The sequence below is a fragment of the Xiphophorus couchianus genome, chromosome 23 (assembly GCF_001444195.1).
Source record: "Xiphophorus couchianus chromosome 23, X_couchianus-1.0, whole genome shotgun sequence".
NCBI classification, from domain to species: Eukaryota; Metazoa; Chordata; class Actinopteri; order Cyprinodontiformes; family Poeciliidae; genus Xiphophorus; species Xiphophorus couchianus.
In genome coordinates, this window is record NC_040250.1 from 17,494,488 (window position 1) to 17,516,084 (window position 21,597).

At 37.3% G+C, this 21,597-nt stretch overlaps 1 protein-coding gene and 1 long non-coding RNA gene across 2 annotated transcripts; both read right to left on the minus strand.

Moving 5' to 3' along the window:
* Positions 1-8,286: 8,286 nt before the first annotated feature.
* LOC114138683 (uncharacterized) lies at positions 8,287-10,457 on the minus strand. The gene is made up of 2 exons (XR_003594268.1): positions 10,218-10,457; positions 8,287-8,970 (listed from the first exon to the last, which is right to left on the minus strand). It is a non-coding gene; the product is annotated as an uncharacterized LOC114138683 (long non-coding RNA).
* A 521-nt stretch (positions 10,458-10,978) lies between these two features.
* arl3l1 (ADP ribosylation factor like GTPase 3, like 1) lies at positions 10,979-16,773 on the minus strand. The gene is made up of 6 exons (XM_028008069.1): positions 16,520-16,773; positions 15,683-15,826; positions 14,838-14,954; positions 14,459-14,509; positions 13,467-13,652; positions 10,979-12,334 (listed from the first exon to the last, which is right to left on the minus strand). Exons 1-6 carry the CDS (start codon positions 16,535-16,537, stop codon positions 12,287-12,289), a joined length of 564 nt encoding a protein of 187 aa, XP_027863870.1. The 5' UTR covers positions 16,538-16,773; the 3' UTR covers positions 10,979-12,286.
* Between the last annotated feature and the right edge of the window lie 4,824 nt (positions 16,774-21,597).

Here is a 21,597-nt window from a genome sequence, read left to right on the forward strand (position 1 = left end):
CAGAGGAGGCTCCTTATTTCCCCGGATGAGGGGCAGCTTACTGACAGCCTCTAACACAGATGTAGCTTGACCAACGCACTGCACGCTATAAAAAGGCACTTTGTTGACACTGGAGCCAACATAGCTCTTGGAACGTAATTGGCAGAAACTCAAGGTAGATGTTTGGAAGAACTGCGGAGACAGCACCAAAAAATCACCGGCTGAGAGGAGATTGTGGATTTCATAGTGCCTTCTATTGGAATGTTATGTGATAGACCAACAGAAAGCAGCACCATTGTAAAATAGATGGTAAATGAGTCAGGTTTAGGTATTTTTTGCAAATACAATCTATATCTTGGGTTTTATTCAACCCCAAATTTAATATGAAAACCTCAAAATAAAATCACCTTATGGGTAAACATATTTATGTGTGTCTATGGGTTTGGGTCTGGCTCCCCATCTCTCTGGAGAGAGGCACCAGCCCCCCTGCAACCTGCCTGGGCCTGTGAGTTTAGACAATGGAGCTGTTGGGTGAACGGATAGAAAATAACAAGAAAATTATTCTCCTTCCACCTTTTTTTGTTTTGTTCAATCACATAAGTTGCAAATAAAATCCACTGACAGTTGAGGTTGTAATGAGACAACGAGAAAAAATTCACACAGAATACTTCAGCAAGGCTCTGTGAAGGATCGGTCTTTTCTTGGCTGACATCTAAATATGGCCATAATTGTAAGAGATGAGAATTTACAATGTTTTGTCACAAGAGGATAAAATAAATAAAACGGAGTTTGTTCCTGAATAAATTTGCATCTATTTAGCATGACATCTATTCACAAAAAGAATAAAGAGCTTATGCTTTTCAGTTTATCTCTGTACCAGAAAAAGAAAAACCCAAACACATACAGCATTTAGTGGAGAAAGCCAATGTGTTTGATGTCAGAGAATAAGCATATAGAAAAGGAATAGGACTCTCTGTTCATGTCCCACAGAGAGCAGTGAAAAGCCACCGGGCACCGACATCTGACACAAGAACAATGAGACTGAAGCGTCTGCAATAAGACCACCTTTAAAAGGATTTGCCCTGCTGGCCATGAGATAAGACCTTATTGGCTGCTTTGAGAGCAGGAGAGAGCAAAAGCTGAAAAATTAAGTGGGCCTTTTATCTCTTCGCATTGAGAGCTAAACTCATTAAAATTTATTTGCAACACTGAAGAAGTCATCATACTCTGAACTTTTCCTCACTGCCTTTGGGAGAACGGCTGGAAGTCAATCAGATGGGGAGTCGGCTTGACGGTGCTCAGTTTGAGCTTCAATTTAGAGCCGAATGATGTGCGAACTGCTGTGTGAGAGTCTCATCAAGGAGTCACACAGAGATGATGTCTGCATGCTTGTCAGAGAGATTAGGTACCTACCAGGTAAACGTTCACAATGAGAAATTATATAATGTACATGCATGGAATATGAATCTCTTTGATGTGTGTCTACAACCCGGTATGGCACGGCAACGTCTTAACTTTCATTTTACTCTTTCAATGAAAGAACCTGGTTTTCAAAGTGTTTTCCTCTGCAGGTGTACAAAAACTGTTTGATTTCCAGCAACACGAAGACAGCCGCGAGAGAGACTCTGCAATGAGCTAATGAACTCCTGCTGAATCGGATTCCTCAGGTTAAAAGGAAAGTTTGCTTATAAAATGATCCATAAGGTTGAAAATATTCAGTGCTTTCTAAACGTGTGCTACATACATTAAAAAGAAGTCGATATGAAAAAAAACGTCGAATGGTTGTACAGCAGGTGATTCTGCAAAAGGGCTCCTTGTTTCTACTCTTTTGAGAATTAATTTAACATGAGAAGTGTGCAGGAAGAGAAGAAACCATAAAGAAAGTATGTATATAAATGCATTTTAAAAAATATTTGATGAGGAGCTAAAAGATTTTTTCTTCCAAACAAGATGATATGGAGTTGCTGTCATAGGAGGAGACAGTTCAGTTTTGTTTCCCTCCAGATTTTTATTTTTACCGACCATTCAAACTGGTTACCCTCCTGGGTTGAAGGATCCAGTTGACTCTATGTTTATCTGCTGGGGAACATTCTCACTAAGTGAAAATTGTTATGGTTCTCTAACCTTGACCCCTGGAGATTAGATGGTCAAAGGTTCTGCAGCACATGACTATTGGCATCCCTGGCAAAGATGTCTATGAAAGCCTTAAGATTAACTTATCTGCCGTGTTTCTGCTGTTGTTGGGTTTTGATTCTCTTTTACATTTAGAGTTAATTTAATTCTTAATGACATAGATTCGACGCAATTCGACCCCATATTTATGGTGGAAATTGTACTTACCTTTTCAGTTTGAACGTAGGATTTCATCTCTGCTCTCAAAACTTATAATGTTTGTTGGACTACAAGCATCTGCTTTCTTTCAAATATTCTCTGTTCTCCCTCAGATTTTCTCCTTGTGCGCAAACTTTCTCTCTGCACGGATTAAATCTGCACTCGCAAACCTCACTGCTCGGTTGCAAAGCATTTTCTGCTCTTTCCCGGATCAAGGAGTACCGTCGCCTAGCAACCGTTCCAGCCAATAGAATGATAGTATTCCACTGGGTGCGCTTGATAATTTTGGGTGTGCTTGTGTGGGGCTATAACAGGTAGCTGGATCTCTTTTTCCAGCAATGTGTAGAAATGAATTTCGGCAAAACTGATCGCATATCTGTGTTCTCTATACTCAGTATCTTACTTAACCCATCTTAAACACTTGATCCTCATTTTACATGCTTCATATTCATTATGAGAATCAACCGCATCCCAAAATTGATCAAACTCTTTTTTTAATTCATTGAATACATTTGCTTGGGAAGTTTCAGATGCAGTAACGATATTTATTACAGTTTGATTTAGCCTGTCCAGCTATTTAAATATTTTTTTATACTAAACTATCCCAATGAGCAGCTGCTCCCAGCTACTGAGCACAGTTCATTCATTTTAAAAAGCTAGATCCTCTACGAAGGTTCTATTAACACAATCCAATTATTATGACCTGCTAAAATCTAAAAAGCACGCTTCATAAAGTATTGTCCTGTTTCCATTCGCTTGGTCCTAATAAAATTAAAGCTCCTAATCTAGAAGAGCTGGATCGAGTGGAGCCACGGCTTCAAACGAAAAGGACAAATGAGAAACATACCAGAGTGGGAACCCATCATCTTCTTGGAAACAACTGTGTATGAGCGGTCCCCATGAACACACACGCATACACCCCTGCGCGCACACACACAAACACTATAGTGATATAGATCTTTATTAAAAAGGCTATGGCTGAAAAGTAAAACATTCTAAAAATGCAGCAAGAGCTAAAGTGAATTAGGAGCAGGGAAATAAAAGTCCGGGCAGTGAATCAAATCAGGGGCCCATTCTAGCAGCACTTACCATGCATGAAATGAGCTGCTAATTAGCTTGTAATCAAACAGTGCAGCTCTTGTGAGCCTAATGGGAACCCATTTGCAAGTGAGAGTGTTTTCCTCAGAGTACATTACCAAAACATCTCCTTCCTCTTTGAAAACATTTTCTCATGCAAGCAAAAATCTCTGCAGCTCTGAAGGTTGTTATGGACCAGGCTACAGAAATGTTAACAGCGACATGCATTTTTTTTTTTACATTATCGATGCTGCAGCTCACCAAACGGGATGCAGCCAGCCATACCTGTCTTTTTATACATTACATGCTGTGGGCAGAGCTTCTGTTGTTATATTAGATTTCTACTTGCCTTATTCTTTTTTTATAAAATTGAGTTTTTTGTGATCGATTTATCTTGTTGTGCTCTCTCATGTGAGACAGTAGGGTCTAAGCTCTCTGATGTATTAAAGACCAGCCTGAACATCAATAACCTGCTCATACATGGCTTCAGGAGAGACGTAAAAAGAAAAGTGGGTAAACTGCGTGTCCACACGTTGTGTGCAGTTTCTGATGTCTGATCAGCCCATTCAGTCTAGATTAGCTTTTTATGCCATGTGTGTCTGTGGTTGTTTGCAGTCCAAAATCCTGTAGATCCAAGTTAATGATTTGTTGTTTCACCATTCATTCTGGGTAAATAACATAACTGTTGAAATGAAAGATGTAAAGATCTGGTTAAAGTCCAGTCCAGGATGATTTCTGTGAAATTGGATAAAAAGTCATGCAAAGGAGGACTCTCTGTCAACGCTTGTGCGGTCTGAATTGCATTCTGTGCTTTTTTCATACTCTTGCTGCAATTTTTTCCAAACCAAGTTCCTTGGCTTGTTTTTTAAGTATATCTATTGTGCAGTGTTCTTGAAGATTTTGTTTCAAAAGTCTGCAGTCATTAATAATAGATAATCTGGATCAAAGTTACAATTTCTAACATTCTTCTCATTTCGTCTTCATTGGACTCAAGTTTTCTTGCCTAAAATATTAAAGGCACATCGTCCCCCCCCCCTTATGGTTGACTTTAATTGGCCCAAATTAATTCTAACAGGAAGCCAGATCATAGACAAGGCATGTCTGTTGTGAAGACAGGAGTGTAGTTCCCGTGATGACACTTTTGTTGTTTGTATCTGCTAATTTTGCATACAGTGCCAAAGGTATATACATCATCTGATCATCTAAATGTTTTGCGTTGTATCTTTGTCCTTATTAAAAAGAAACAGCACTGGAGGATCACAACGAGATGAGCATAAGAAAAATAAATAAATAAATAAATAAATAAATAAATAAACCGTGAGTTGAGCAAGTTTTAAAAATGAAATGAAATGCTCTCTTTGTGGGGGAGTGAGTGACTGTCTGCAAGACAACTGAGAAGTCGGCAGTCTTCCCCATGACTGTGTAAGACCATAACATACAATTTATGTATTAAAATGAATTTTTATTGGTTTGTGGCTATATTCTAACTTTGTGAGAAGTGGAATGTTTGCATTTTTATGAGCATAGCCACAAGCATCAACATTTGCTAAGATAAAAGCTTTGAATGTCTCCCCGTTTAGTGAATTTACGTTTGTCTTTTTTAACTATATTGATGAAATAATTTGACTTTTTGATGAAATTCTAATTTAGTGAGATGTGTTTCTAATGTGAATAGTTGTGACAGACCTGATCTTATTCCGATGAACATTTTGCTCAGCAGCACTCCCAAGGAAGGCAGTACATCCTTGAAAAAGAGCCATGATTAATCACCATCATTGAAGATATTGATTCATGCCTTTATGACTACAATCAATGATCTGACTCAAGATTTTGTATTATTTGTTTAACATGAGTGATATTTTTATATATTTGCTTTATTTTGTATGCAGATTCTTTCATTTTTACAGATATTTTTTGCTTTGCTACTGGGATACTAATGATTTCTGTTAAAAGTACAACCTGTAAGGTTCAGTTTTTTTCTCTGTGTTAATTTAGGTTTTTGTGTCATTTTCAGTTAATTGAGTCTCCATGTTGTCCTGTCCACCCCAATTGTCCCTTGTTTCTCCTGATTGTCTCCCTGTGTATTTAATCCCACCTGTGTTACTTGTTCCTTGTCATGTCTAATCTGTCTTGCCATCCAGCCTAGTCTAGTTGTCTTGTCTGCTGTTGTTGTCTTTTGGCTCTACCAGTTGCTACCAGTCGTAAGTTATTGGCCTTCTGCTCGTTCTGTGCTGCCTGGACTTTGGACTTTGTATCTGTGACTTCATCATTAAAATCATCATTCTCCTTCACACCAGCCTGGGTCCTCTGCATCTGCCTCACCATCTCTCTACCGCACTTCATGACACAACCATTTTCAGTTTCTATCAAGGAACCTAATTAATTAGTTAAACACAGAGCATTTTGTGGGACAACACACATTAAATCCTAAGTGTACTTGGACACATTTAAAACATGGACATTAGTGCATATTTCTCCTTACTAGTAACATTTTTGCATCACACAACATTTTCAGGATGATTCCATGACTCAGACTTTATGTTGTTTTTTTTCATATCTGCAGACAGAATCTAACCTAATCTTTATAATCAATATTTAGATATCTTTTGGCCCTGTGCACTTAAAATTCTTTGCTTGTGTGAGCAGCTTGGTTGTCAATGTGACATTTTATCAGCAGGCCTGACTCTGCCTGTGACTGTACATTCAGCGATAACAGCAAAGCGACTCCCGAAGGTGTTGGAGGTAGCTGATTGCAGGTGCCAATCTTAGAAAACACTTGAGTGATCCATCTGTCATCAGGGAATAGAAAAGCGAACACCGCATTTTGCATGTAAGTTTGTGTATTTATTTATATGCACTGCATGTTATGTGGTTTGTGAGGAACAGAAGTAAAAATATTGTCCAAATTATTTTCAGTCTCTAAACCTTGATCATCAATAATATCTTTTTCCAAGGTCCTACCATCACATGATTGCTACAAGTGAGATATCCCTGAGCTGCAAGCAATCTCATTTGACCTAATACCAACTTTTTAAAATCTCTGATTGCTTGAGGTTCCCTCTGTCTGAGAAAGACACCAGTAAAGAGAAACATATCGTATCAAAAATTGAGAATTTATTCCATTTTTTGAAGAAACTTGAAGCAGAGTTTAATGTAAAAGAAATCTTTTTTCATAGGGGTAGAAAAATAGTCTTGTAGCATGTCCACATTGCTAGAATTACAGTTAACTTTTATTGTTACTCTTGACAAATTAATGTGGCAAGATGACACATCTTTGCATCTTTTGCTTCCACAAATCCCACCAAAATTTGGACAGTCTCCATGACAGGATCTGGTGATTGCTGCTTTGAGTACCAATTTCATCATGAGCTTATTATGCTTTAACTCACAACAGCTGGCTTCACGTAGATGTTCACAAACATCTACGTGAAAAAAGAAACAAAAAGTCTACTAAAAGTGCCAACGTTGCATTAAATTGTCATTATTTACAAAATCATGCAAAGTTGGCACTTTCTATGGAATTCTAATGCAACTTTTAAAGCCACTTTGCATTAAAAGTGTCATTATTTACCGAATGACACTTCATGACAATTTTCATAGACATTCATAAAGACTCTTTCATGTTCACGACAGATGTTGTCATGTTTATGACAATCATGTCAGTCTTATGCACACCCATCAAAAAAAGTGTTAAATATGTAAGAGGGCATATACCTTTTCACAGCACTTTGTCTTTCACTTAGATCACCTTATATATACAGTTTAAAATGTTGTATGGTGTGAAGCCCAGAGAAACCTCCTAGAAAGGGTAAACTTCCTCATCTAGTCTGGGTAATAGATGGTAAATTTTTCCTCTCCAGACTGTTTATATTAATAAAACACCTATGACTTAACATAGTTTCTGTAAAAGCAGTGCAGATATGCCTAGAGGAGGCCTGGATGAAAGTCCACTCAAGGGGACCTGGAGAAACTCAGCTGAAAACTAGAACAGGGCTTCAGGGCATTCGACTACAGCTTCATGGGTAAAAAAAAAAAAAAGCAACTTTTTGAACCGAACATCAAACGACCTCCTCACAGAAAAGGTTGGTGATGTTTAACATCAGATTCAACTCAACAGATAAATAACTACTTTATAATCTGCGAGCTATAGTGTGTGGAATAAACAGTGAATGTATTGTAGGTGAATCACTTCAAGCAAAATTGATGAAGTTTCACATCCTGCAGTGTCACAAAAAATCTTTAGGAAGTAATTTTTAAACATATATTGCTTGATTAAAATGGACCTCAACAATCACCAAGGACAGGAGAAACCCACTTAGCAATGAAAGAGAGTGATGGCGTGCCCTTAGCTTTGTCACGGCCAACTCTGTATCCCAGCCTCAACCCTCGGAAATTGTTTGGTCAAATGGGTCAAACCATTTATGAGCAGCTGTTGTGTGATTGGCTTCAATTTATATGGGAAAAAACAATTTACCCTGAAAAACTGCCAGACAGTATGAAGGCAATTTGCAGAATCGTGATGAAAGCAACGTGAACTTTTTAAAGAATCGTTGACCTTTTTTGCTGCAACACTGGGCTTTATGATACTTGGACTTATTCCTATATAATTTATTTTCTTAAAGGGTTGTATCTAGATACATGAATCAATTTTTTTTTACACATTTTTTTCTTTAGGTAATATTTATTACATTTTCCTTATATATCCCTGTAATGTAGCTGCACAGCACAAATAATATGTTATTGTTTGCTCTGTTGCACCTTGTGGATGCTATCATTTCACCATTATGAATTTCTCCTCTCCATCTCTGTTGCTTATCTTTCATATGTATTCAAAAGCTCATCCACTCATAAGAGGAAATCATTTGTCACTTCACTGAGGATATTGGAGGCTGAAATGAATCTCTGTATAGATGCATTTATTTTTCTTGATCCTCAACAACACAATTCACTCATGTTTACATTTTCATATGATTTATATCTTTTATTTTGCATTTTTATATTCAGCTATAGATTAATATTAGATAAATGTTGTATATGTACACAGGGACAAAGTGATGTTAATTTAATTGAAAATTTTCACAATTTTTTGTGTGTAATTTTCTTTCAGCTCTATAATACATCAAACCAGTGCCTTTCAGTTGTCTCAAAGTTTTTCTTTGGTGTAGCTTATAGTCAAAATGACAAGAAAGCTTATAGTTATTACGTTTACTGTTCTTATCAGTCAGACTACGTTTTGTACTGACTGGATTTCAAATGAGCTGTGCCTATATGTGGTGTCCTCTGGCTCTAGGCTGCATCCGTTAGCCGACCGTGACTCCTTCCGAGATGAGCCGATGGAAAAGTGGAAGCAGGAGGCATAAAAGAAGGCCAGCAGGAGAAGGAAGCAGACAACACAGAAAATGACAATAATCACAATGGTCTGTATTTCCATGTGGTGCCTTTCCTCAGGGAGGAGTGTGGTTGGGGTCATGAGGCTCAACGCTGTTGGGGTAGCATTGAAACTGGGAAACCACGACTTCACAGATGACATGATGAGAAGGGTTGCTTCCTTTGTAGGCTCGGCAGGCTTACTGTAGATGATACCTTAAGGAGGAAAACACACATAATTCAGTTTACCACATGAGCAGAATCAAGGCTCGATTACCTGAAGTCACTTTCACACAGGCACATTAGAAAGTAACTCAGTGGAGTGTGGACTGTAGCAACCACCAGGTTCTTTAATATCCAGACACCAACCAGTCTCACTGTCTGTCCAAAACCCAGTCAATCACATTGATTATCAATAAGGTTAATTCAGCTGAAGATTAATTATTGACCTCTTAAGGAAGTTAAAAAACTGCATTCACAAAGGAGGAAAAGAAGATTATTTATTGGGAAAAAGGCATTTAATTCACTATTGCACCAAACTTAATTATGGACAGTGTTAACCAATGATTATCATTCTTTATGTAGTGCTTTAGTCCAGCGCAGCTGCAGATCGTTTTTGTACAAACAAAACAATGCAGTCTGAAACGTAAGAAAAACTTTCAATATTTTCAGAGACAAACATCGAGAAAGATTGGATGAATTAAGAGTCTCTTTTATCTACTTTAAATAATAAAATCTGGTCTTTTAAATAAAGTGGACAGGACAGTGAAGAGTCTGGTTGCTACAGAAGGGTATTCGTTTAATTTGGAATAATAAAGGCCACTTTGAACACCAAATTATGAACAATGATATGCACACAGTCTTTTGATGGTTGTACAGAATTGTAGTTACTTTTTATTGCCTTTAAATACAAAGTTTAAATACTTGCACTAGTTATATTGTGTCACAGTTACAACAATAATCCAAGTAATAATTGCCACAAAACAGTATTTGTGTCAATCATTATAAACGACACCATGATGTATGAAGAAATGACTCAACACTTTTGAGCTGACACTTTTCTAACTTCTGGTTAAAGCTAGCTGAGCTTTATTGCTTTATTGCTTAGCTGGTAGCTAAGTGGACAGTAATTTCTGTCGCCACTTGTGTAGCTTTTGCTCAGTTGCTTGATCCTTCACACACCAGAGAAAAGGTGTGTGAAGAGTAAAGGTATTTGCTTGAATATTCAAGCAAATATTCAAGCATATTTGCTTGAATATGCAGCTTCAAGCAAAACATTAACATTAAATTTGGTATTAAGTGAAGCATGTTAAAGTGCTGATAATCTGCATAAAGCAATTTTATACCCCCTTAGCTCTTTGACATATTTTACAAAGTTAAGCTTAACACGTGACACTATTCATTTAAGAACATTTTCTATTCATTGCATAAAACACTGCACTGACTTTGTCTCTTGGGCTTACCTGTTGCGTTCAGAAGCCGTACTGCCGTACTCAATCTTTCCGTTACAGGATTTGAGGTTTTCTTTTGGTGAGCACAGGTCGGGAAGTATCATAAATGAAGGAAAAAACGAGAGGGAGGGCTGGAGAGCAATGGAGAGATGAGAGGTGGCTGGAGGACCATGAATAATAGGGAGGGCTGCCATGGCAACGCGGACTTAGGGGCCGCCTGTATTACAGTGACATCACATCCCTTCAACATGCTTTTGTTCGTGATTTATATACGTATAACTTTTAACAAAAGAAAGAGGAGTATAGTTAAAGCACAAACAAAGTGGAAGCTAAAACAATGTGGTCTTCAGTGAAGCCTATAATTTATTGACACTGTCAGGAATTAAAGCTTTGCCTAACCAGAAGGTCCAGGATAAGAGCAAACAGATTCCTTGGTGGCTAAGAGATTATTCAGACCCTTTGGTGCAGCCACCTGTTAGTCTAAAAAAAATTCTCAATGCACATTGCAAAATACCAGCTTACCTCCCCTCCCCCAGTGCCTTCGCTGTCTGCCTCCTTCAAACTACCATAATGATCCATTTTTCACAACTTGTAATTGGTGCGGAACCCCCCGGTGAAGTACCAGAGGGTGCTCAAAGGCAACTGAGGACTGAAAATGTTCAGTCTTGCCTCAGATTAAAATCTGCAAGAAGAAAATCATTAAATTCGTGAACATCTATTGAGAAACCTGAAGCTCTACATCAAAAGATTCAAGCAATAACAACAACAAAAAATTATAAAAGTATTCATTAGCACAATTTAATGGGTAAAAGCACAGAATGGACCCCGCTAGCTGTTAATTTCAGAGTGGTTTCAGGTGGTTAATTGCAGCTTTACACAATAGAAACAAAGGATCCATTACATCCAAATGCAGTTAGGAAGAACCAAAAAAAGGGAGCATGAATGAAGGATTTGGGCACACACCAAGGTCAGTCAAACAAAACACAACATGAGGAATAATCACAGGAGTGTGTAGGCCCTAATGCCTGGAGGGTCTCTGACAGCTATCCTCCCAGAAGAGACAGCTGACAAAGACAGAGCTCTGAAAAAAAAAAAAATCAATGGTCTGACCCCATCTTACAAAGAACGTAAAAACAGGTTTTCTCCCTCCCAGTTGCTCAGATTTTGTTTGAGGATTTGCATTTACGCTTGAGGAACAAACGGCATTCACAGCTAGAAGTGAGAGGTGTCATGTGGCAAACTCTCGGTGAAAACAGATGATGACAGACAGAAATGGTGCTGCGACATAATAGTTTCAAAATTAACATATAAAACGTTTCATGGAAAAGAGCCTATGCCGAAATTACCCAGTCTCGCTCTGTGTGTAATTTCCTGCACTGTTTGCTCTGCTATGCCATTAAGATTTGATATCTTGTTTGCTATGCCATGTAAGTGTGTAATTTTAAACTGTCTTTTCTGCAAGTCTTGTTGCTCAGATTGTCTCCATCTCATAGCAAAATGTTAGCACTTGTCAGATTAGCTTGTAATTGTCTCACAATGAAGTATGTACATTGACATCAATGCAGTTTCTGTCCATCAGTGACAGTGTTTTTTAACGGGATTGTACCTCCTGTCTCCGTATTGTGCTATGTGAAATGTAAAGACACTTTGATTATATAGGGACGGATTTTATCTGTAAACAAGTAACAACACAACAGAAATAATTAATTTTATTGTCAAAATGTGCACATTACACACATCCACACAAAAACTGCTACTGCAATGCTACACACTTTCCTTGGTAATTGCAACATTAAGGAAAGCAGACAGATTCCACAGAATCTTTTGGGATGAAGCCAAAATGTTTCATTTCAAAACAATGTTAATTCTTAAAATACTGATACTAATGAGAACTAGGTACTTCTTTATATTGACTACCTTTGTAAAACATTCATAAAAATAAAAATTCATAAAAACATAGTTATTCCAATCTATGAAGTCAGCTGAATGCATCATAATTAAATGAAGTGAAAGATATAAATCACATTCTGTGATGCTGATGCTCTGATTCATACTGGTCAGTGTAATTTTGGGATTGGTCTTCACTTCTTCTTGTTCACAATGTTGTTGCAAATCCAGTTCATGCCGTCCTGTTGGTAAAATTAAGACAGTAATTGTGTGTACAAATTATTTTTATGCAAGTGTCTAAACAGAGTTGTCCTGATTTTTCAGTAGATACTTATTCTAAAATTATTCGCAAAAGTAGTCATACCAGTAAAACTTTCATACATTTTGCAACATCGCAACCGCAAACTTTGATATATCTTGCATGGATATTATATAGCTGCCCAATAGAAAGTAGTTCAAAATTGGGATCTAGAAGGAAAATAAAACAGTTTTCCAAACAGAATTGTTTTACAAAAAGATATCGGAAAACTGTGGCATATATTTGATTTCATTCTTGTTTTAGTCAATGCTTTGCAGAACCATCTGTTGCTGCGATCAGCTAAACATCTTTTTAGGAATGGGTTAACCAGCTTTTCACATCTACAGATAGATATATTTTTGCTCATTATGCTTTGCAAATTAACATTTGCTGTCAGATGTGACAGAAAACTGTTGTCAACATAGAGGTTCATGTCTAATCACAAACTTCTAATATCACTGAAGTCTAAAGTTTGATGTAATGGGTATGCTTTAATCCTAACAGTTTAAAATTGCTGTTACTAGAAGGGAAAGCTTCATCTCATTTTCCAGTATCAGGGTTTTTTCTAGAGTTGCCCTGTTATCCTCTAAAAATCTCTGCAGAAGTATCCCCGCATTATGATGCACCCTCCTCCGTGTTCCACGTCAAAAAGTTCTGCTTTGGTCTCATCTGAGCACAACACTTTATTCTTCTATACTGTACATGACTTACAGTCAATTGAGTGCTCTTGCCACTCTTCCCTAAATGTTTCTCTAATTAATGTCCTTCCTATCCAGTCTGTGGGTTTAGGTGATATTTCATGTGTTTGTGCTTTCGCAGATATTCTTCACTTTTTCATATGATAGGTTGAAAAAAACTCAGTAGTATGTTCAATGCTATTGATATTGATTTGTAACCTAACCCTGATTTGAATTTGTGGGCAATCATGAAAACCATATACTATTTTAATTCCACTTCACAAATATTCACTTCTTTATGTTTTTTTACTTTATGTCCCATAAAATCCTGATGAGATAAGAGACGTTTGTGGTTGTAATGTGACCAAAATAACTAAATAAGCAACTGTTGATCCTTACCTGAACTCCCTCCCCAGAAACAGCCGAGCAGGCCTGAATTTGCCACTCGCGGTCCCGGTATGTGTGCAGGTTGAGCCCCTCAGCAATCTCACTAGCTGGTGACGCTGTCTCCAGATCTTGCTTATTAGCGAAGACGAGCACTGGAACACCCTTTAAATTTTCTTCATCGATCAGCTCAGACAGCTCCTGCACAAACAGCTTTTGTGAGTCATGCAGACTGTCTAAATAAAATGTATGAGGTAGAATACTTAAAGTATATCACCAATCCCAAAGTGGTAAATTAAACACAGATAACGATCTTCAGTTCCTTGGTTAGGGATGAGAGCTATGCTAGCTTTCATCCTGGTAAATAATTGCCAGAACTAATATACAGTTTTCAATGATGGATTAGTCAGGATTTGTATTATAAGACAGCAAACAAAACAGAGTATGCATGAAAATGACAAGTTAATTTTATATAATCAGACATGACATAGTATTGTAGTCAGAGAATGACTGAAATATTGCTTTCTGAAATCGTTCTGTCATTGTAAGTTTTAAGAGTTCAAAACAACCCAAAAGATTCTTTCAAGTCAGTGTAATTACGATAGCAGCATCTTCCACCTTTCGCCATTCAGTGTAGTAGCAAGATCTCACAATGAACAATTTTGCTGCAGTTTTCTAACAGTAAACCTTAGATGTTTTATTTTTATTTTAATTCCTCATCATTCTTATCAATAAATTAGGAGGACATTAATCATTAAGACAAGACAATACATGTATTATTGTTGTGTTGATATTCTTTCCTGTATTTCAGGTTTCTCAAGATTTCAATTAAAAAGTGGGCAACTCACTAAGCAAACTGAAATGATTATTTTACTCGGGTTTTGCAGAAACTGCTTGAAAATCAACAAGGAATTTTAAATACACATAAAAAGTCAAACATGATATCTTAAAACACTGTGATGCTTCTTTTTTGAGGGGTGGGAATCAAAAGGAATTTCCAAGCTCACCAATCCCGTCTCCTCAAACCTCTTCTTGTCTGCGCTGTCAATAACATAAATCTAAAAAAAGAAAACATAAAAAGTTGTCTTTTCTCTTAATAGTATCACCATGAATTTTATTGTCAAAAATATGCAGTCTCTAAGAAACTAGAATGTGTTATATGCGGCATTCATTGTTGAAACATTTCAATCTGCAACTGCTGGTGGATTTCCCTTTCATGGTAAATATCTACAAAACTGCTAGCTTTACCATAAATCATAATATCACACAGGAACAAAGCACACACTCTTTTTCATTTGGACATCATGATCCTTTGTAAGTAATTATGTACAAACTGTTTGGTGTTGGAAACGTAAGAATAGGTTGAGTTAAATCAACATTGCTCACCAAGAGGTCTGTGTTTTCCAGATACTTCTTCCAAAATGGTCTGATCTTCCTCTGTCCTCCAATGTCCCAAACATTGAGTTTCATGCCATGAGAGGCCACGCTTTTTATGTTGAAGCCCTGGAAGAAACCACAGGGAGCAGTGTGTCACAACCTATAACTCAAAATATATGCAAAGCGGAGCGGAAGCCTCCTAAAATACATCACAAATAAAGTATTCTTTTCTTTGTCGTTCTTAGCTGCAAACATGTTATGCATCGGTGAGAGAGTGACGTGTGCTTTAGAAAGACACAGTTAATCCGCAGCTGATTTTCATAACATCTCGCCCGAGTTTCACTTGGCAAAGTTGTATAACAACGTTATCCCGAGGGGCAGCCGAGGAGAAAATCTGAGGATAAGACCAGAAGGATCAAACCAGGAGTATGGGCTGATGTGTCAAGTCTGATTTACTTCTACGGCCACTGTCTCCACATCTTACTGGATGACATCCTCCCTGCCTGAAGAGCTGTCACACTGGTCGAGGACCTGGCAGTACATCAAATATTTTCTTGGAAGAGTCAGATAAGGGCATCAGATAATGACATTAGAGATTAGATAATTGCATCAGAGCGAGACGATAGGAAAAAAAAAAAAAAGAGAACTCGGCGTCGGTCTTGTATATCTTGCAAGAAAGCGTGCTGGGGAGATACAAATCAGAACATGGTTTATGTTCTTATGAAAGGTTATTTAAAGGATGGGAAGATGACATCCATGTCATACTTTTACTACATACACAAAAAAGTCTGACTATTTTAAGAAAGCAGGCCATGCAGTCTGCATGTCATTAGCTCAGAATCATTTCTTCGTACCTGCGTTGGTGTGATGGTGTTCACGTCTTCTGAGGCAAGGCTTTTCAACAGTGTTGTCTTGCCTGCGTTGTCCAAACCCAGCAGCACTATCCTGACCTCCTGCTCTGTGGATCCTTTCAGTTTCTCTATGACAGAGAGTAAGCCCTGCAAGGTGGTGAGTGTCAGGGTCAGGAGGTCAAACAGAAAAAATATGGCAGGGAGTGAACTGTGTTTACACCTGAAACACAACAACGCATCTTTTTTCTGCTTGTAATGGGAGTCAAGGAGCAGAAACTGCTTGAACAGCTAATGAGAAAACAAACATGACTTCTATCAGTAAACTGATAAACCCTCTCTGACCTCTCTCTGATTTCTTCCAACTCATGTTCATGGTTTCGTTGTGACTACCACTCTCCCCAACTCCCATTCTGAGAAAAATTAATCTGATGCTACATTTAGAAAAGCGCTGGCATCAGACGCTCCATTCATATAATAGAACCTTGTTTAATGTGATCAGTCTGAAAGGTTGCACAACAGTTTATGTGGTGTAGCAGGACCACCACATTGCTGAAAATTTGCACCAAGAGTTCAACATTTGATTGTAAGTGATGCGTATAATGACTCTTGTGGGATTTACTCCACACAAAAGAGACAAATGTAACGGTATAATTGGTGTTGAACTGACACAACTTGAGGAATTTGGATAATCCATTCTGACTGAGAATAACACAGAGTGAGAAAAAATTTAATATCCTGAATGATTCATCTTCTACGAGTTATAACCAACCTAAAGAAGCAAATACATATAAGCTCACATTTGACTTTCTATGTCCTGCTCTGGCAGACCAGATCACCTACCTTCTGAGCTTCTCCCATGTTGGTGTGTGTCCTGTGGCCTGGCTAACAGGCTGCAGCTACATTCTCCAGTGACACTCACACAGGTGTGTAAGCAATCCAGATCACGCAGAGTATCTATCCAGATAATTAACCTGCAAATACTGCTTTTTTTACCCTCTCCCCTTCTCTGAAAACTTGTCTAGGTTAAGTGTTATGTGTTTAAGTGATAATGTCTACCTGGGCGTCAACAGCTCCTTAGTGCCACTGTGAGCAGGAAGAGGGGGAGGGTGGATGGGGACTAGGATTAGGAGGCCAGAATTAGCCCTAGCCGTCCATGCAAAGGCCGCTCCATCGTCCTCCCTTCCCCCGCACCTTGGTCCATCCCTCCCTCTCCACTTTGCAGTGGCTTTACCTGGATTATCCGTTTGCCACCTGCTGTAGGAGGCAGCTAAATGAACAGATCTTCCCAACCCATTCACATACACAGATTGGAAAAAAAATATCACCCATATGACTGCTGTTAATGCAAGACACTCTGTGGTCTTAGTGTGGACAAGGTTAACATGTAAATATTAAAGGGTTAAATCGGAGCGTTGAACCAGGAGACTGTTTTTGCTGTCATTAGTCTGATTCCTCATATGGTTGCCTTTTAGAGGGGGACTGGATGGATTTATTGTTCAATATATCCATTACAGGCTAGCCACTGTTAAGCTGCTCTGTGTAGAGTGTGCTTCTGTGAATAGAGCATCCAGGAGGATTAGTGGGAATCTCTATCCTGTATTTGGATTAAAACATTTCTAGACTCGTTTTCCTCAACCAAAGAGGGCAATGTGGAAGCAGCGTTACATCATGAAAAATATTCATACAGTGGGGGAAAATAAGTATTTAACACATCACTTTTTATGTGTTTCAAATGGGCCCACAAAAGTATGATAAAAAAACCCCATGTAACCCGCAGAGATCAAAATATATATTGGAACAGTGGAAGGATGTTACAAATATTGAACTATCTTAGTTAAACACAATTATTATCCATCATTTTTACTTTTTTAGCAATGATGGTTTCAAGATGTAAACTGTACTGAAAAAAACAGACTAGTTGGGATGTATAAGTCAGGATTTATTTTGTCCATTTTTTCCACACAAGCTGTACTCAAATCTTGAACATTTTGCAGACAACTCGCCAATACGCTGTTTCCTTTGCAGAGTATTTGGGATTATTGTCTTCATCACTTTGTATATGGCAACGAATTTTTGTCATAAATGTTTGATTACGTTTCTCCAGTTGTCCTCCCTTCAGGTAGAAGTCTGACAGTACCATTTACTGAAAAATAAATAACCCCACAACATGATGCTTTCACCTCCAAACATCACTGATGGTATAACATTTTTGATGTGTTATTTTTTCTGTAGTTTACTGGTTTGTCCAAATCTTCTACTGATAACTTTAAACAAGATTTAAACGAGATACATTTTCTTCAGCAGTGGATTTTTGCACAGTTAGTTCACATCCACATCACTGTGGTTGAGTGAACTAATTGTATGCTTTGAGAAAAAAACACAACAACTTTGAAAACATTATTGTGATTCTCTTGTCTGAAGAGAAACGTTGCAAGATCAACTGGTTGGGGCCAGGTTATGGTGAAAAGATATTCCCACATCTAGATTATGACCACAACAGTACTGACTGAAACTATCAGAAGTTCAGAAGTGTGTCTAACAAAAGACATCAGAATGTTTTGCAACTATGACATTGTGAAGGTATTGAGAGCCTGTTATTACTCTCAGTGACATGGTTCCCTGTGGGGCATACCATGATAATGAGACACCTTTTTTGGACTAAACCAGTTGATATTACGTTACACAGATCAAAATTTATTTTTGACAGATTTCAGTTAGATTTTTAGCTTTTTGTTTATATTTGCAACTCTTGCATTCAATATTTGAACTCTATGCTATTTTAATTCACATTAACATTGTAAACCAAATTTTAGTTTATTACTGGGATTTTTGCAAACATTTAGTGGGAATGTTGACAGAAACCTCTTCAGAAATATATAATCTGAAAAAAACCTAAAAAAAAACCTGATGTGTTCTTCAACTTTGAATTTCTTAGGTGCCAACAGTGACACAAACTGAAACTGGAGACGTTTTATTTACATAAGGAAATAGTAGAAGTACATTATGACAGGAAGCTTAGAATCCATCACAGTTATGCGCAATAGGCCATTTTCTTCAGTATCCTCGGGGAAATGGGATTGGACCAGCATTCTGTGCATCTTGTGCCCTCTGCGCTGCCCTCTGCTTCATCCTCTCCTTGTGTTGAGCTGCCAATAGGCATAGGGTAACACTGATTAATAAGCACTGAGTAAGTTCATAATATGTAGCTTCAAGATCTGCAAACATCATTACAATAGCCATCTCTTCTAAATAAATACAAACACTCACAAAGGGAGGAAACAGCAAAGCTAAGTGAGACCAAAACTAAAGGAATTAATCAACCAGACCTTCAAAAGCATCAGACTGTCACATCATATCTAGTTTGTTTGGTCTTGTTCCAGTTTAATGTTTAAAACATGTGCAAATCTGATTGAAGCCCTTATCTTACAATGAAGCTCTAGGCGAAAAGACAAATGAGTGTTAACTTCAAAATGTCATAAATCTTCTCACGCTGCTTTTGATAAAAACATGTTTGCTCACCAACTGATAATGATGAAAAATAACACAGATGAAACACTGTGCATCGAGAAATAACGTTTACAGGGAATGTTTTAAGGAGTCTGAGGTATGGCTTAAAATAACTAGCAGGTATTTTATTTAAATGCAATCAAAATGTAATAAAAAGGCAACATTAACAGTAAAATAAATAATCTGAAGCATAAAAAGAAAATCTTTGGTCAAATGTTCCAGGTCATGAAAAAACCCCCATCAACTTTGCTTGTTTACCTTAGCTTTCCAAAGCAGCATCGGTATTATTTTAAATTGGTGGAATATGGCTATATCTCTATTTTTGGGCGTGATGTCAGCCATTTTGAACATTTAACAATTATAAAATAATGTTGAGGTGCGCAAAGAAAATAAGACAGAATAAAATAGGTGTGAGGCAGTGGGATAATCCATTTGCTTATTTCTTAATGATGTCATAATCTACCTACATTTTTTCAACACATCAGACAAAATATGACAAATAAACAAGAGCTAGTTTGTGATTTTTACGATGTGTGTATTTTAACCTGGATGAACTACGTTAAGAATTAGTTCTTGCTAACGATGAACCGGGTCAACACTGGATCATAATAGAAACTCTTGCCACTCTTGTAGTGGTCAGTCTGAACAACTCTCAGCTGTGGTTTTCCATTCTAAAACTATATTTGAAATTCTGTTATGGACCAGAATGAATTGTAAAAAAAAAAGAGGAACATGTTGTAGATCAGTTTAAGAGGTCCGTGTAGCAATAACAGCATCATCAGTAACATTATTCATGTCTGTTTTTAAAAGTATTATTCATTATTTAACCACTGATGTTGCTAATTGGTTAACATCTAAATTTGTATCAATTTTTGTGCAATATTCAAAGTTCACCTAATTTAGTCTCTGCTGGCCAGCACAATAAATTTATTTTAGATAAAGTTTTAAATTATTTCAGAGTGTACGGGGTTGTTTTCAGATTTGCATGGCTGTAGTCATATGAATCCACACTGCTCTGTAAATCCAAGACACACCATCCATGGGAAATTTATTAAAACATCTTTGTTAGCAAGCCTCTGGGAATTTTACTATGTTTGCATAGAGGGAGTGTTTACCCATGTTTTAGTCTTTGTGCAGTTATACTAAGCAACTGCTGACTACATCCATGTTTCTTTAAATAAGACTACAGCTCCTTCAGTCAGTCTAACATTTTAAAAAGAAAAAAGAGATTTAAATACTTAAACAATCCAAATAAAGCTCTTACCCTTGTCCATTTCCAGCTTAATCTTCATAGCCACCCCCATTATTAAGACAAGAGCCAAAGCTGAAACCCCACAGACAATTATGATCAAGATTGAGTCGACTGAATGATAGCACATGGAGAGTCACAGGGAACAAAAACAAGAAAAATATCAAAAGTTAAAACCTTTCACCTTGTTTTTCTAAAAAAATAAAAAAAAATAAAATTGAGAGCCATTGTAGAATCATGACATTTACTTACTTTGTACTTTGAAATCAAATTCATCGGATTCACAGTGGCCACATGAGGTATTCACAAAGCATTTGTATTTGCCATTTTTGCTTGAAAGGACTTTTTTCAAAAGATTTGTTTTGTTATTGCCATCAATATGTTTGTTGTCCTGGAACCATTTATAGCTCAGGTTCAGAGCAGGGATGTTGTGGGTGCATTCTAGAGTTACGTCATCACCCTCTTTTATGGAGGTTAAAGAACTATTGACGTGTGCATTGAAGGCTGTTGGGAAGAAACAGAGTTTAGTAGTGATAGTCTTGGAGGATCTGAAAAGTTTATAACTTACAGTGATCTGTAAGAGATAGGTATACTGTGTGGCTTACTTCTGGATGTTAATGATATTCCTTCTGATTAGCAGTTTATAGTAAGATCTAGAAAGTTACTATCCCAACGTATTCAGCTCATTCTTTGTCTATGTGCTCAATATTTATAAGGAATATCAACAGTTACACATTTTTAGTTAATATTTTGAGCCTCCTGTGTTTACCACGTTTGTGCTGACCTCTGACTTTACTGAACTTGTGACGTTAAAACTACAGCATTTCTAATCATATGTAAAATTTCCAGCTCTTATCTTAAAATAAACAAATAAGAAAGAGTGGATATACCATTAGAACACTCAGTGATGTTAAGTTTCTCCTCACAGCAATCTACAGAGAAATAACAAATGAAAAACACTCATTTAGAACACTTCTGTCACATTTTGATGAAATCATGGCCATAAGTAACTTTTATTTTTACCTTTTGTGATATTACATTCCCCAGCAAGAGAGGAAGAGAAGACACAAACTACAAAAAAATAGAATACAAAGGAGATTAAGCAGAATCAAATAGAAATACTTGGTACCCAGACTGCCAAAATAGTGAATAACCAAATATT

Excerpts from the sequence above, each read along its gene's own strand:
- arl3l1 (XM_028008069.1), bottom strand. Across the intron at positions 13,653-14,458 it reads GGTTTGAGGAGACGGGATTG|GAGCTGTCTGAGCTGATCGA; the intron begins GTGAGCTTGGAA and ends CTGTTTGTGCAG. Across the intron at positions 12,335-13,466 it reads TTTCTGGGGAGGGAGTTCAG|GACGGCATGAACTGGATTTG; the intron begins GTAAGGATCAAC and ends TTTTACCAACAG.